This window comes from Silurus aristotelis, assembly GCF_946808225.1.
Source record: "Silurus aristotelis genome assembly, chromosome: 7".
Taxonomy (NCBI): domain Eukaryota; kingdom Metazoa; phylum Chordata; class Actinopteri; order Siluriformes; family Siluridae; genus Silurus; species Silurus aristotelis.
Genome location: NC_139580.1, coordinates 5,843,379 through 5,858,053, shown reverse-complemented (window position 1 = coordinate 5,858,053; position 14,675 = coordinate 5,843,379). Strand labels below are relative to the sequence as shown.

The 14,675-nt window shown below is 39.5% G+C and overlaps 2 protein-coding genes and 1 long non-coding RNA gene across 3 annotated transcripts; 1 reads left to right on the top strand and 2 right to left on the bottom strand.

The window, feature by feature from the left end:
- Positions 1 to 288: 288 nt before the first annotated feature.
- Positions 289 to 4,782, top strand: snrpg (small nuclear ribonucleoprotein polypeptide G). Its single transcript, XM_083547252.1, has 4 exons — positions 289 to 469; positions 2,624 to 2,646; positions 3,934 to 4,058; positions 4,583 to 4,782. Exons 1-4 carry the CDS (start codon positions 438 to 440, stop codon positions 4,631 to 4,633), a joined length of 231 nt encoding a protein of 76 aa, XP_083403378.1. The 5' UTR covers positions 289 to 437; the 3' UTR covers positions 4,634 to 4,782.
- LOC310729192 lies at positions 375 to 1,862 on the bottom strand. Its single transcript, XR_014534488.1, has 3 exons — positions 1,738 to 1,862; positions 1,464 to 1,508; positions 375 to 606 (listed from the first exon to the last, which is right to left on the bottom strand). It is a non-coding gene; the product is annotated as an uncharacterized lncRNA (long non-coding RNA).
- Positions 4,783 to 5,979: 1,197 nt separating the features above from the next.
- On the bottom strand, positions 5,980 to 14,138 carry ppp2caa (protein phosphatase 2 catalytic subunit alpha a). The gene is made up of 7 exons (XM_083546642.1): positions 13,650 to 14,138; positions 11,361 to 11,570; positions 10,752 to 10,925; positions 9,634 to 9,723; positions 8,634 to 8,795; positions 7,601 to 7,719; positions 5,980 to 6,767 (listed from the first exon to the last, which is right to left on the bottom strand). Exons 1-7 carry the CDS (start codon positions 13,749 to 13,751, stop codon positions 6,695 to 6,697), a joined length of 930 nt encoding a protein of 309 aa, XP_083402768.1. The 5' UTR covers positions 13,752 to 14,138; the 3' UTR covers positions 5,980 to 6,694.
- Between the last annotated feature and the right edge of the window lie 537 nt (positions 14,139 to 14,675).

The following is a 14,675-nucleotide window of genomic DNA, read 5'->3' as shown; positions in this document are numbered from 1 at the left end:
TATCTTAGTGCATATCTTAAAAGTAAGTATTTGCGTCAATGAAAATTTGCGTTACATAAAAAAGAACTAATGAAACAGACCAAAAGATATGTAGGGGTGAGCTACTCATTCTGTTCTAATTTCTAAACAAGGGGAACGAGACAAACTAAATGACTCATAAAAGATTCATTCCTTTTGATTAGCGAGATTCAAAGAACCGATTCACTAAAATGATCCGATTCTCCCATCGCCTGCAGCGAGCCTTCTCCGTTTAAAGCCTGTTCTCCGCGCCGCCAGGTGTCGCTGCTGCACCGCGTCAGTCCTGCAGCTCCTTCACGCGAAGAGATTCACACTTCCGGCTTTGCGCGCGTGTTTCCCTTTTGTTTCCAGCCGCGAGACGCGTTTCTTACGATTTCTCAGTCCTCGGAAAAAAGAAATAATTTATAAAACAGATCACCATGAGTAAAGCGCATCCACCGGAGTTAAAGAAGTGAGTATGAGACCGAGAGCTTTATAGTGATGAGGATCTTATAGCTACACAAACATAAAGCTAATGAGGCTAATAACTGGCGCGGGTTATTAACAAGAATCACAAACTACTAATACTGACTACTAATACTACTGATACTAACTATTAACTACTACTGATACTGACTATTAACTACTACTGATACTGACTATTAACTACTACTGATACTGACTATTAACTACTACTGATACTGACTATTAACTACTACTAAAACTGACTATTAACTACTACTAATACTACTGATACTGACTAATAACTACTACTGATACTGACTAATAACTACTACTGATACCGACTATTAACTACTACTGATACTGACTATTAACTACTACTGATACTGACTATTAACTACTACTGATACTGACTAACTACTACTAAAACTGACTATTAACTACTACTAATACTACTGATACTGACTAACTACTACTAAAACTGACTATTAACTACTACTAATACTACTGATACTGACTATTAACTACTACTGATACTGACTAATAACTACTACTGATACTGACTATTAACTACTACTGATACTGACTATTAACTACTACTAAAACTGACTATTAACTACTACTAATACTACTGATACTGACTATTAACTACTACTGATACTGACTATTAACTACTACTGATACTGACTATTAACTACTACTGATACTGACTATTAACTACTACTAAAACTGACTATTAACTACTACTAATACTACTGATACCGACTATTAACTACTACTGATACCGACTATTAACTACTACTGATACCGACTATTAACTACTACTGATACCGACTATTAACTACTACTGATACCGACTATTAACTACTACTGATACCGACTATTAACTACTACCAATACTACTGATACTGACTATTAACTACTACCAATACTACTGATACTGACTATTAACTACTAATACTACTGATACTGACTATTAACTACTACTGATACTGACTATTAACTACTACTGATACTGACTATTAACTACTACTGATACTGACTACTAACTACTACTGATACTGACTATTAGCTGACTATTAACTACTACTGATACTGACTATTAACTACTACTAATACTACTGACTTAACTACTACTGATACTGACTATTAACTACTACTGATACTGACTATTAACTACTACTGATACTGACTATTAGCTGACTATTAACTACTACTGATACTGACTATTAACTACTACTAATACTACTGATACTAACTATTAACTACTACTGATACTGACTATTAACTACTACTGATACTGACTATTAACTACTACTGATACTGACTACTAACTACTACTAATACTACTGATACTGACTATTAACTACTACTGATACTGACTATTAACTACTACTAGTACTACTGATACTGACTACTGCTAATACTACTGACTACTTAATACTATCATTTCTACTGATACTAATGCTCCTGATTATAATTAATACTAATTACTTCTAATACTGACTACTATTAACACCAGTACTGACCAATACAGATTCTAATACTGACTACTATTAACACCAGTACTGATCAATACAGATTCTAATACTGACTACTATTAACACCAGTACTGATCAATACAGATTCTAATACTGACTACTATTAACACCAGTACTGATCAATACAGATTCTAATACTGACTACTATTAACACCAGTACTGATCAATACAGATTCTAATACTGACTATTAATACTAAAACTTACTTTAACTTGTACTACTGATACCATTACACACCTTCATTTACACCAGACATACCACACACCAGCTAATACTAACTACTGTTATTACTACTGATTCTAATACTGACTACTACTGATTACTATTACTACGTATCCTACTGGTACTAATTCTGATAATAACACTACTAGTACTGGTATTATAATCACATCTCTTACTATTATCTACTGTTACTGCTGCTGTTACTTATTGCTGCTGTTTAAGTAAATGAACATTTTAGAAAATCTGGAGATTTGTGTTAACACCCCCCCCCCTCTCTCTCTCTCTCTCTCTCTCTCTCTCTTTCTGTCTCTTTCTCATTCTTTTCTGTATTTTTTTTTATTTATCTTTGTTTCCCCCTCCCTTTTATTTCTCTCTCTTGCTCCCTCTCCCATCTCTCTGCAGGTTTATGGATAAGAAACTGTCACGTGAGTAGCTGTTTTAATATACTTTTCTATAACAGTTTTTGTGTGTTCCTCTGTGTCACTCTGTCCCTCTTTACCCCCTGTGATGATCCAGACTGGTGTTTCAGTCCTCAGATCTCTTCATCTCTCCTGAAAACACCCAGTGCTCATCTACACACACATACACACACGACTCATTTGATGGTTTATGAGGACGGATATCGTCTTTAACGTCACGTCTGAAACCAGTTTCTATCGTATAAAGCCACTGATCGGATCAATGTAATCACCCTAAAAAGTTTACACTCGAATCTCCATCAGTGAATGGACATTTAGTGTCTCCCAGGCAAGGATGGGTTCCCTTTAGAGTCAAGGTCCTCTCTTCTTCATTATCTTACTGAGTTTTTCCTACACTGTCTCCTCACCACTGTCTCGGTCATTAGGAAAAAACGAATAGGGACTAATTCTAACATTTATTTTTGTAATCTATTCATTTCTGTAACGCTGCTTTGGGACCCTGAAAGAAACAAGAGCAGAGCTATTACTCTAAACTATTACAACCTAAGGTCTGTAGAAATTAGTCACTTTGTGTTCTGGCACCGCAAATAGAACCCGAATTACACTACGGATGTTATTGGGATACCGGATTTTTTCAGCTCGGATCGTTCCCACAAAGTTGGAAAAAATTGTATAAGATGTCATTTGGATCTTTTTTTTTTTCCCCTCTTCACTTGAAGTGGAAGAGCCAAACCTGTTCCAGCATGACAGTGCTGCTCTGCAAAAAGCCAGCTCCATGAAGATTTGATGTGCATGGGATGGAGTTGAAGATCTCCTGCTATAGAGCTATAAACCCCAATGATACGCCTTTGGGATGAATGTGAACGCAGACTGCACCCCAAACCTCCTCACCTCACCTGCTATCAGTACCTGACTTTACTACCACCCTTGTGGCTGAAAGAATCTCCACAACAATCTAGTGGAACATCATCGTCGAGTAGTGGAGCTTATTATAAACAGCAAATGGCGACTAGACGTGGAATGGAACGTTTAAAAAGCACACGGATTAATCTAGCGTTTTAATTTGATTGATTTGCTCTAGTAAGAAAACAAGGACTTGTCACACTGCAAATTTCGGCGGAATAAAATCAAAGGATATCTGAAAGCAAAAGGTCAGAGTAGCTGTGTTGTGAGTCAGTAGCTGTCAGTTGTAGATCTCACCTCTCTCTCTCTCTCTCTCTCTCTCTCTCTCTCTCTCTCTCTCTCTCTCTCTCTCCCCCCCTCCCTCCCTCCCTCCCTCCCTCTCCTCTGTAGTGAAGCTGAACGGCGGTCGCCATGTCCAAGGCATCTTGCGGGGATTTGATCCCTTTATGAACCTGGTGGTGGATGACTGTGTTGAGGTGTCCACTGGTGGACAGCAGAACACCATCGGCATGGTGGTCAGTAATCTCATTTATTTATTTATTATAAATATCTATCCATCCTTCTGTCTGTCATTCTATCTATCCTTCTGTTTTATCTATCAGTCTTGTCCTTCGGTCTGTCTGTATATGTATATATATATATATCAATCTCTCTCTGTCTGTCTGTCTATCCTTCTTCAACAGAGACATCACTGGTGTTTGATTCCACTTGTTTTATCTTTAGAGAGTTATATAGTATCTATAATCATGGTGTGCTCTTGTGTAGTAGTATCTCATTGATAAGGCTCTGGGTTATAAACCAGAAGGTTGAGATTTAAAGCTCCATGCTCCAGGCCCTTAACCCCAGAGGCGCTGTATCATGGCTGACCCTGCAATCTGATCCCAGCTTCCTAACACCCCTTGGAGATGCAATGAAAGAATTTCACTGTGCTGTAATGCACATGTGAGAAATAAAGGCACTCGTTAGCCAGTTCTTACAGCGTATTATGTATCATGAATTATCAAAACAATCTGGATTGATTTTACACTGTCTTTCACAGGTCATAAGAGGAAACAGTATTATCATGCTGGAGGCTCTAGAGAGAGTATGATGATGATAACGCCAATACCTACGTCTTTTCCACGTCTTATGTGCGAGTTTGTGTTATGAAAGAGGAATGAATACGTTACCTTTTTTTTTTTTTTTTCTTCCATAATGTTTGGAAAATTGTGTGACATTCAAATAAATACTGGATCATTTTTGATGATGTGTGTGCTTTGTTTTTTTGTTTTGTTTTGTTTTTTATTCGAAGGGCCCAGACCCCAGACAGGCGGCCGAAGGGCCCAGACCCCAGACAGGCGGCCGAAGGGCCCAGACCCCAGACAGGCGGCCGAAGGGCCCAGACCCCAGACAGGCGGCCGAAGGGCCCAGACCCCAGACAGGCGGCCGAAGGGCCCAGACCCCAGACAGGCGGCCGAAGGGCCCAGACCCCAGACAGGCGGCCGAGCGAATTTAAATGATCGTAGAATTGACATTAGGGGGACAAGCACCATTAATGCAGGTCCCGTTGTTTTCAGTAATACTTGCTATGACTGCCAATCAAGTCTAAGTGGGTGGAGCCTATTTTCATTCATGATTTTTGCACTTGAATAATAAATTAGGTTAGGTGGTGATCAGCAAAGTGGACTGGTAGCTTAGTGGATAAGATATGGGACTTCTAATTGGTAGGTTGTGAGGTCAAATCCCAGCATCACCCAAAACCACTGTCAGGCCCATAATCAATGCCCTTACTATTTAACTTCAGTTGTATGAATGAGTTTACTTTTAAGTCTTTTTTGGATAAGAGTGTCTGCTAAATGGTCTAAATGTGAATCAGGGCTACACTGTTATATGATGGGTAGTAATTAATGAAAAAATTAGACACTACGGAAAAAAGTATGAAGACACTGTTCTTACCCAAAACCGTTGGAGGAACACAATTGTATGGGACGTCTTTGGATGTTGGAACATGGAATTTTCCTATATTTAAACTAGGAGACCCAAACCCGTGCACAAAGCCAGTTCCATGAAGCTCTGCTTTGCATGAGTTGGAGTGAAAAATCTGTTATCGAGCTCCAACATGGAACACCTTTGGGATGATCGTGCACTCCAGGCCTCCTCACTTCACCTATATCAGTACCTGACTTTCCTAAAGTGGCTGAAAGAATCTCCATAAAATCTTGCAGAATACCTTCCCAGAAGAGTGGAGATCATTATAACAGGAAATTGAGACTAAATGGTCAGGTGTCCACCAAATTTCAGGTATATAGTGTCACACTGATGGAAAATAAAATATCTATTGAAGATGTGGAAGTTCAGCCGTGTTTGGTGCAAAGAAAAAAATTGTGTATAGAATGTTTGGGGTAAAAAAAAAAAAGACTTTACACACACACACACACTAGAAAACACTTGCAGAAATCAGGCAGAAAAACAGCTTTATCTCCTAATCTGGTATCTCAGGCGTTTAAAAACATGGTGTACATTTTTAAACTGAAAGAAAAGGAAAAAAAGTGCTCGGTGATACGAAGGAGGCGGACGTGGGAACAGTGATGCAGTTACGAAACGAACAAACCTGCCTCGAAATAACCTACGCTGCCGTAACACTGAAAGATTGTACCACGGAAGAAAGTGCATTTTCAAAAAGTACTTCATATCATTTTGACAACGTTCGTTTCGACTTTCGCCGGATCGGGACGTACGCCGGATCGGCACGATACTACGCGTGGCGACGTTTTGATTATTATAATATTATTCATATCATCATTATACACCACAATGTCCAGCCAAAAGCTCCTAAAGATCATGATCTAATGAAGAAAACTATTATTTCAGAACACTGATAGGAATCTGCATGGAGTTCACTGATATCAAGGAGAACCGAGGATTTATTGAATCACTGTAGATGTACGATGGCTAAAACTTGTGTGTTGTGTATGTCAGTGTGTATGTCAGTGTGTTCAACCCCCCCGCCCCCCTCCCCCATTATGCTGATGGCACACATTTTGGTCCATGGAACGAATTGAGATGCGAGAATAATAGGTGGAGAAAATGAGGAGGTGATTATTGGTGAAAGACAGTTCGGTCTGCGATCGCGATAATGCTGAAGAAAAACGCGGAGGCAGGCATGGAGACGTTACAGGAAGTAGTCGGGGGTCCGGCGGGTCACGTGCGGTTCTCCTCTTCTCGGCGCCGGGTCGAACTGCAAACTGAAGGAGGAAAACAAAATGTTTGTTTTTTCGTCTTAGAAACGAATTTGTTCATCAAAACATCTTAAATGCAATAAAATACACCAAAAGTATTAGGACACCCTATGTGCTTCTTCCCCATACTGTTACCACAAAGACTACTTGCACAAATCCACCTCCATGAAGATATACTTTAGATATGTTGGAGCGGAAGATCTCCATCCCATAAACCCTGATTATCACCTACAACACTACCTGACTTTCCTAACACCCTTGTGGATTAAAAAATCTCCATAAAATCTAGTGGAACCTCTACCCAGAAGAGTGGAGGTTATAATATGGAGAATTTGATTTTCAAAAAAAGAGCTTATGGTTGGGTGTCCAAACTTTTGACCTCATAGCCTATAACCTGAAAAAGAGACTGATCATCTAAAGTTACGCCGTGTTTCCTCGTCGCATGCGTGCGAACGCTAGAGACCGGGAACTCGTAATGAGAATGCCTGATTTGTCTTTTCTTACCGAAACAGTGTACATTGTAACAATGGCGCATATCCGGTCGCTGGCCGTATTTGCAGCGGGTCTCGGTAGAAATTTTACCTTGAAGTCCAGTGTATTTGCACCCTGAAAATGCACGCTTTAAGAGGTGGACTCATGAGAACGAGTCTTGCTCGAGTCTTGCTCGAATAAAAGGAGGCGACCGGATTTGCGCCATAATACGAAATACAATCTAAGGATCGCCATATTGACACTGATCTCTAAAAATGGTCGCACCTAATGGTCAGGTAATAAGAAGAATAAAAAAAAAAGAAACAGAATATCCAGGACTACAGGAGTTTCTCCTGCTGTACACCCACAATGAATACTTGAGCGTGTCGTCGAGCTCCATGATGGCCGCCTGGTTGCCGCAGCGGTAGCAGTAATTGGGAGCGCTGAAGATGGTGACGACGTTCCGCTCGTGACACCAGTTGTAGCCCTGCGAGAGGAGGTTTGAAACATCAGGCTGAAGTCAGATGTCCACATTATGCTATAATTCATGACCTCTAAAGTCACAGGGGAAGAAAAAAACTCAACAAAGGTATTGGTTACCATTAACTTCTGACCTTAGGAATCAATACATGGATTTTTTCCCCCTTTATTTCTTCCATCCTAGTTTGAGTACAGTGTGATTTAAATCCATCAGGGCTTAAATACACTATATATATATACAGAAGTTGTTGAAAAAACCCTTTTATTTATTCCGTTCAGAATTAAATACACTCTTTGTTAGATTTTAGGTTGTGGATTATTGATCGCTACAAAAGCATTAATAAGTTCAGGAATTCATGTTGGATAAGGAGATCTGGGGTACATCTGGTGTTCCCAGTGAATGTGGTCAGGGTTCTCTTAGTGCTGATGAAGGGGCATATAAAGAGATGTTTCACACACAAGGGAAGTGGGAGCTCAGTGCTTAAGGGTCAGGAGGTCAGGTGCATCACCAAGCCGCCACTTGGGGGCACTGTATCATGTCTGACCCTGCACTCTGACCTTCTTCCTGTAATGTTTAAATGACAAGTAAAAATCTTCTGTCTGTCTTTTCCATTCTTTCAGATAAAAGAACCACATACGTGTGCGATGGTATGGGGTGCACAAACTTTTGGCCGCCTAGTAAAACCTTCCCTGTTTGAGCTTTTAATAATTAGGTTAAACTGCCTTTATGCAAGTCTTCTCATGTGACTGTGTCAATGTTGCATTGAATTATCGAACAATAAACAGGTGTGTGTGTGTGTGTGTGTGTGTGTGTGTGTGTGTGTGTGTGTGTGTGTGCGCTGGAAGTGTGTCTAGCTTCTTAAGTGCTTTCCTGAGCGTGTTTTTCAGTCATGAGCGCAGTTTGGTTCTGCTCTATATTACCTCCATGACCAGCTGGTGAGCTCTGGACACCAGGGTGAGAGAGTTGGCGTGATTGAAGGTTTCTGAGATGTCCTGGCCGAACGTGTAGCCGGCTCCTCTGGGCGAGATCCCCCAGCCACCGCGGTCGTCGGGATCCGACCACAACAGGTCGCACATCGGGCCCTGTCAAATCAGCGCATCGATCACATCACCGGTGAAAAACAAACGCTCGGACTCGTCGCTATGACGACACTTACAACCCGAACATCGTACAAAACACACTTCACTACTACATGCTAGAACAGGGCTCTTCCACTTTTTTCAGATCTCTTAGGATCTTAGGATTAAGTATCTAAGGATCTAAGTATCGCTAAACTTGCACTTCTTCACCGCAGAAAAATAAAGTGCTTGTGATACAATCCGCCGATGACAATTCGTGCCGAAACAGGACAGAAAGCTGATTGGTTGTTGAGTTTGGTCTCATTTGAAGTCGTAATACAGTGAATTACATTTGATCTAGCGGAAGAAAGAACTACAACATCAGAACTAGCAAACAAAAGCATTCTGAAGTGCTGCACTTTAAAATTATATAAGATTAAGTAACAGCGAATTTAAATTGTATCCCTTTTTTTGACGTTTTAAGTCTCCGCACTCAACTAAAAATAATTACATCTAGATGTTTTTACTATGGTTGTACAGTCTGTTTCACTGAATGCCTGTTTGGGAGACTGCCCTTGAACCTGTTGCTATGACAACACTTCACGAAAATATGGATAGGAGTTATATTCAGAATAAAAAAGACGACATCTATGTTTGTACTATACACTGCTATGCGCTGTTATGCTTGTGTTTGTTTTTGGTTTGTTTTTTTAGATAATTGAGCAGGTAGAGGCTCACTTCAGGAACGGCTCTAATTATAGAGAAGACGCTCTGGATCATATAAGAACATCTGTACTTGTAACATGATGTTAGAACTATAGTGCGCGCTATAATGAGTGGAGGAACCGGTTAAGAATCAGACCTCATGTGGGACTTCCTGGATGCGGTCCAGAGCTCGAATGTGGTCCAGCGTATCGATGGACGGAGAGAGTCCTCCATGGAGACAGAAAATCTAGAAATAAAAACAGAGTTGTGATTATAGAAACAGCAGCAATCCATGGATTTGGAAAGGTGTGATTATATATATATATATATATATATATATATATATATATATATATATATATATATATATATATATATATATATATATAAAAATTTCCAGCATCAGAAATGGTCTCGTATATTAGTGTCATTATTCTAGATATATCTATTAGGTAAACCATGGAGATTTTTCATGTACGTTTCATGTATGTTTTTTTATTACTTTTTTAATTATTTTGGGAGAACGAAACACTGACCTGTTTCACACAGAGTTCTCACACTTCGATACTTATTGCAATCGAAAACTTTTAGTGGAAACTAAATAGATATGACGCAAGGGTAATACATTGAAACACAGAGGTAAGAAGATGGATCAGATCAGTGGATCTTAGAGTGTGTTTAGCGGCGCTCTAGTGGAGAATAAAGACATGACAGGTGGAGGCGTAATGACCGGCAGGATTTATATATATATATATATATATATATATATATATATATATATATATATATATATATATATATATATATATATATATATATATATGAGGTCATTAAAGCAAGTAAATTGAAACATTGATGCTGTTTGATGTTATTGATTTACTACTAGCTGTTTAAATAAATTAGACTTTTTAAAACTTAAAGTATTTCATTACTATAAATTGGTGTGATTGAGGGCAGGTGGGGCTTAAAAATAGAACCCCCTCTAAAGTGGGGAATGGCAGAAAAACCACTGGACTAGATTAATTTTTAAACGACACTTGTAAAACCAAAACTTGTTTAAACCACTGGACTAGATTAAACGACACTTGTATTTTTCACATTATAGTTTTCAATATTTTTCTCCTTTCCTAAATGTAGAAAACTGACATAAATCTTTTTATTCTTTAATTTTGGCTCACACCGTGTGTCGTGTATTGCCTTTTTTTTTTTTTTTTTTTTTTTTTTTTTTTTTTTTTTTTTTTTTACCCCCATGTGCTGGAGATTTGATCCTGTTACCTGTGTGTCCACCAGGGCAGTGAGTGGAAGGTAGTCGAAAAGGTCGGTGAAATATTTCCAAACGTTCGCGTTGCCGTATTTCCTCAGGCACTCGTCGTAGAAGCCGTAGACCTGCGTGATCTGTCTGCTCTCGTGGTTCCCTCGGAGGATGGTGATTCGCTCTCGGTAGCGAACCTGTGGGAGTTATAGACACAGAGATGAAGTAGTGCGATCGGATTCCATTTCTTTAAAGGCACTGAAATACATTGTTTTCGAAGACAGAAAGAGGCGGTGTATGTGAACTACATGCTGCTGATATTAATAGTGAAGCTGTTGGTGTGAACACCTGGTGCTGTTTTTCGTTAGGTTTCTCATTTCGACGTTTTCTTCTCGGTGCATTACTATGGTTACAGTTGTGTATAAACAGCAAATTCGTTCATTCATTCATACAACGCTGATCCAACATAGAAACTACCTGTGGAACAAAGTTCGGCACTCACACTTTCCTTCAAGCCAATCACAAGCCAGTATTCAAACACCCATGGTATAAGTTATAATAAAACAGTACAAATGAGACACTTCTTTATTACAATCAGGAGATATAGATATATCTTGGTGGCCGATCTTTACCTTTAAACACACCAGCAGTGTGACAGTCTCTACAGAGTAATAGCCTCGGTCCACGTAGTCACCCATGAACAGATAGTTGGTGTCTGGCGATTTCCCGCCGATCTTGAAGAGCTCCATGAGGTCGTGGAATTGCCCGTGGACGTCTCCGCACACCGTGACCGGACAACGCACCTCCTGAACATTGGACTCCTTGGATAAAATCTCTTTAGCCTGGAGGAAACCAGACAAATATAGTTGGTTGGTTAGTTTATTGTCCACGGAGTGGAAATTTGCCTTTGGCTTCACGAAACGATACAAATGGAAACATTAGTCAACAACCTTAAAATTATCCCCAAGATACATAAAGAAACAGCATGGAGCCTACATCAGAAAATGGCCACAGATACATACATACATACATTCCCATATATATATGTTTGCATCGGCAAAAAAAGGTTAACGATGTGATGTATCGATTTTAAAAAAAGTGTGCACTGTATACAAGTTGGTATTTGTATTGCGATGCATTGTTTTGAACCTATTGACCTATTGGTTGAAAAAAATTAAAAATAAAACTATTTATTTATATATGATTATTCATAAATAATAGACTTTTATTAATTAAAATGTAGCCAATATTTGATATGTCGATTGATTTCTTTTCGCATCGCAAACTACGGAGGCTGAGAGTCACATAGAATACATAGAGAGTCACATAGAATACAGATTAACATGGCAGAGGTAGAGCTGTAACTTCCTGCAAACACAACAGGGGGAAAAAGTCTGGGGTTTTTTTTCTTTATTTAGGCTTTTTTCGTTTTGCGCTACAAATGTGTACGTTGTGAACGTTTCAGTACCATGAAGTTCTTTTCAATTGTTCTTCACATGACCAGTCTAAAGATGAACAAAGTTGGTGTGGAGGTTAACTCAAGAACCATGAAGATTTGGAGTGTAATTACTCTAAAAACATTCTGCAACAATGGCTTAGGGTCATCTACAATCACCATGAACAGTTTTACACTTGAGGCTCTGTTAGTGAGCAGCTGATCACCTCAACAATGATACAACATATATAATGAATGGAGCTTCTGTGGCACCCAGATAAGGATGGGTTCTCTATGGAGTCTAGTTCCTCTTCCTCATACCATCTCAGGAAGTTTTTCCTATAAATGTAAAGCTATATTGGTAATTGATTTTTCTCTGTAAAGCAGCTTTGGGGCAATGTTAAAAGTGCTGAATAAATAAATTGGAGTTGAACTGAATTGAATACAGTATTCGTTTTTTCTCGCTGTACACACACACACACACACACACACACACATCAAAGATTCAAGGTCAACAGGATTCGACGTTCGAAAAATCAAAAACGTGAGCTTGATTCTCAAATAGACATTATAGGTGCGCTCCAGTTTTCATTTAATAAAAATTTTCGGACAAAACGTCTAAAAACCCTGACGTCACACTGACAGGCCACTATATTGACTGGTGGATGCAACCATAAGATTGGTACGTGCTTCAATCTGAACATCCCATTCTGCATGTATTCTCCATTTGCTCATATAATGAGCTCCACTCTTCTGGGAAGATGTTTCACTAGATTTTTGTACATCATATATTCATGGGCATGGCTTTGTATGAAGGCTAATCGTCATGCTGGAACGAGGTTTGGGTCTCCTAGTCGAGGTGAAGGGAAAACGTTCATGCTCCAGCATCCTTTATACAACCGTGTGGCTCGAAAAGTTAGATTTTTGATGAGGAACCGCCACATATGACATGTCCGAATACTTTTGAGCCAAACAGTGCGTTTCTTTGACTGAATGAAAGGGGGGGGGTACACTTTTGCGCGCGCTTTGCTTTGATAACCGGGAGAAAAATCTATATCAGAGTCACTTTAAACGTTAATGCTTGAAAATATATGTAGAAAATGAATAAAATGTATGTTTTTCTCGTTCTTTTTGAACGTCGTCTGCCCGACAACGGGCGCCATCATGGCGGTCACACCCCGGGGGCGAGCTCCGGTTGCTAGCTGCAGTGCACTCGAATGCAGCCAATCAGCGCCGAGTGAAATTGGCCCGCCAGCCAATGAGAACTCGTCTTGGGCAGGACTGACAGCCAATAAAAATAGAACTCCCCGCCATCTTGGAGAAGGAGGAGGGGTCGGGGTGTGGAGGAACTGTAGCTATAGTAACTCGGATTTAATTTTATACCCCATACAATTTATATAGAATATATTTAAAATAAAGTGCGCGTTCAATGGCGCTGGGTGTGTCGGACGGTTTACAAGTTAGCGTCCGAAAAATAAATACTTACTTTCTCGCATAAGAATTTAACCTGGTTCTCCGAGAGCTGCTTGCACTCGTTCAGCTGCTCGATCCATTGATCCAGTTCTTTCGTAAACACCTTCTCGTCCATTTTTCACCAAATAAAATCGAAAAATAAATCGTTAATATAAGGAAGAAATACACGATATTGTATATATGATGGTCTAATGTAGGGCTCGTGTCATCCGGGTCCTTCTCCGTTTAAAAAAAAACAAACACTGGTTTCTATATATTTATTGCGACGAATCAGGTCAATTTGGAGATATTTTCGGGATTATTCCAACATACTGAGAATGATTATTATTTTAGTTAAAACCTGAACGTAAGGAAGAAATAAAAAAGAGAGAAAAACAGACGCCGATTATTCCGATGCGCTTTGCACCCGCGCAGGAAGCGAAGAGGAAGCCGAGCAGCGTTCAAGTGACAAAGCGCGTTGCATCACGTTGTGCAGTGTTACTCTCCTCCTGACGTGCGATGTTGGGATTCAGTGCTTTACTGCCAACCAGTGCTGGTTTAACCCTCTGTTTTAACGTGGCACGACATTTATCACAGTTGATTTTATTCCAGAAATGTCAAAAGTACGACACTAAGACTGATGTGTATCAGCTTCTTCATTTGGTTTAGCTTTACAGAATATAATATTTATAAAACAAACATTTAAGTGAATTATGTGTATTTATCCCAAGGGGAAAACTTCCTTCGATGGTATCATAAAGAAACCTTGAGAGGAACCAGACTCAAAATTGGAACCCGTCCTCATGTGGGTGAAGCCCAGAGTGATATTATAAATCATTAAAACATTACAAACACTGGAGTGTGTGATTATGAATAATATCCTTTCCACAGTTTTGAGGGTTGTGGAACCAGGCACTCCTAAGCAACTCATAAATTAGATCAATATCTGAGATCATTATAGGTTCAACACCAACTCCTCCATGCCCGAGCTGTTAAACGATGGAGAAACAACACATGTATCAAAAAAATTGTTTGTATTGATTGAGGATGTTTATCCTCA

Coding starts and splice junctions, on each gene's coding strand:
- snrpg (XM_083547252.1), top strand. CDS start 438: ATGAGTAAAGCGCATCCACCGGAGTTAAAGAA. Junction 470..2,623: donor CATCCACCGGAGTTAAAGAA/GTGAGTATGAGA, acceptor ATCTCTCTGCAG/GTTTATGGATAAGAAACTGT. Junction 4,059..4,582: donor AGAACACCATCGGCATGGTG/GTCAGTAATCTC, acceptor TGTCTTTCACAG/GTCATAAGAGGAAACAGTAT.
- ppp2caa (XM_083546642.1), bottom strand. CDS start 13,751: ATGGACGAGAAGGTGTTTACGAAAGAACTGGATCAATGGATCGAGCAG. Junction 8,796..9,633: donor TCCAGGAAGTCCCACATGAG/GTCTGATTCTTA, acceptor CTGATTTGACAG/GGCCCGATGTGCGACCTGTT. Junction 7,720..8,633: donor CTCACCAGCTGGTCATGGAG/GTAATATAGAGC, acceptor CTCCTCTCGCAG/GGCTACAACTGGTGTCACGA.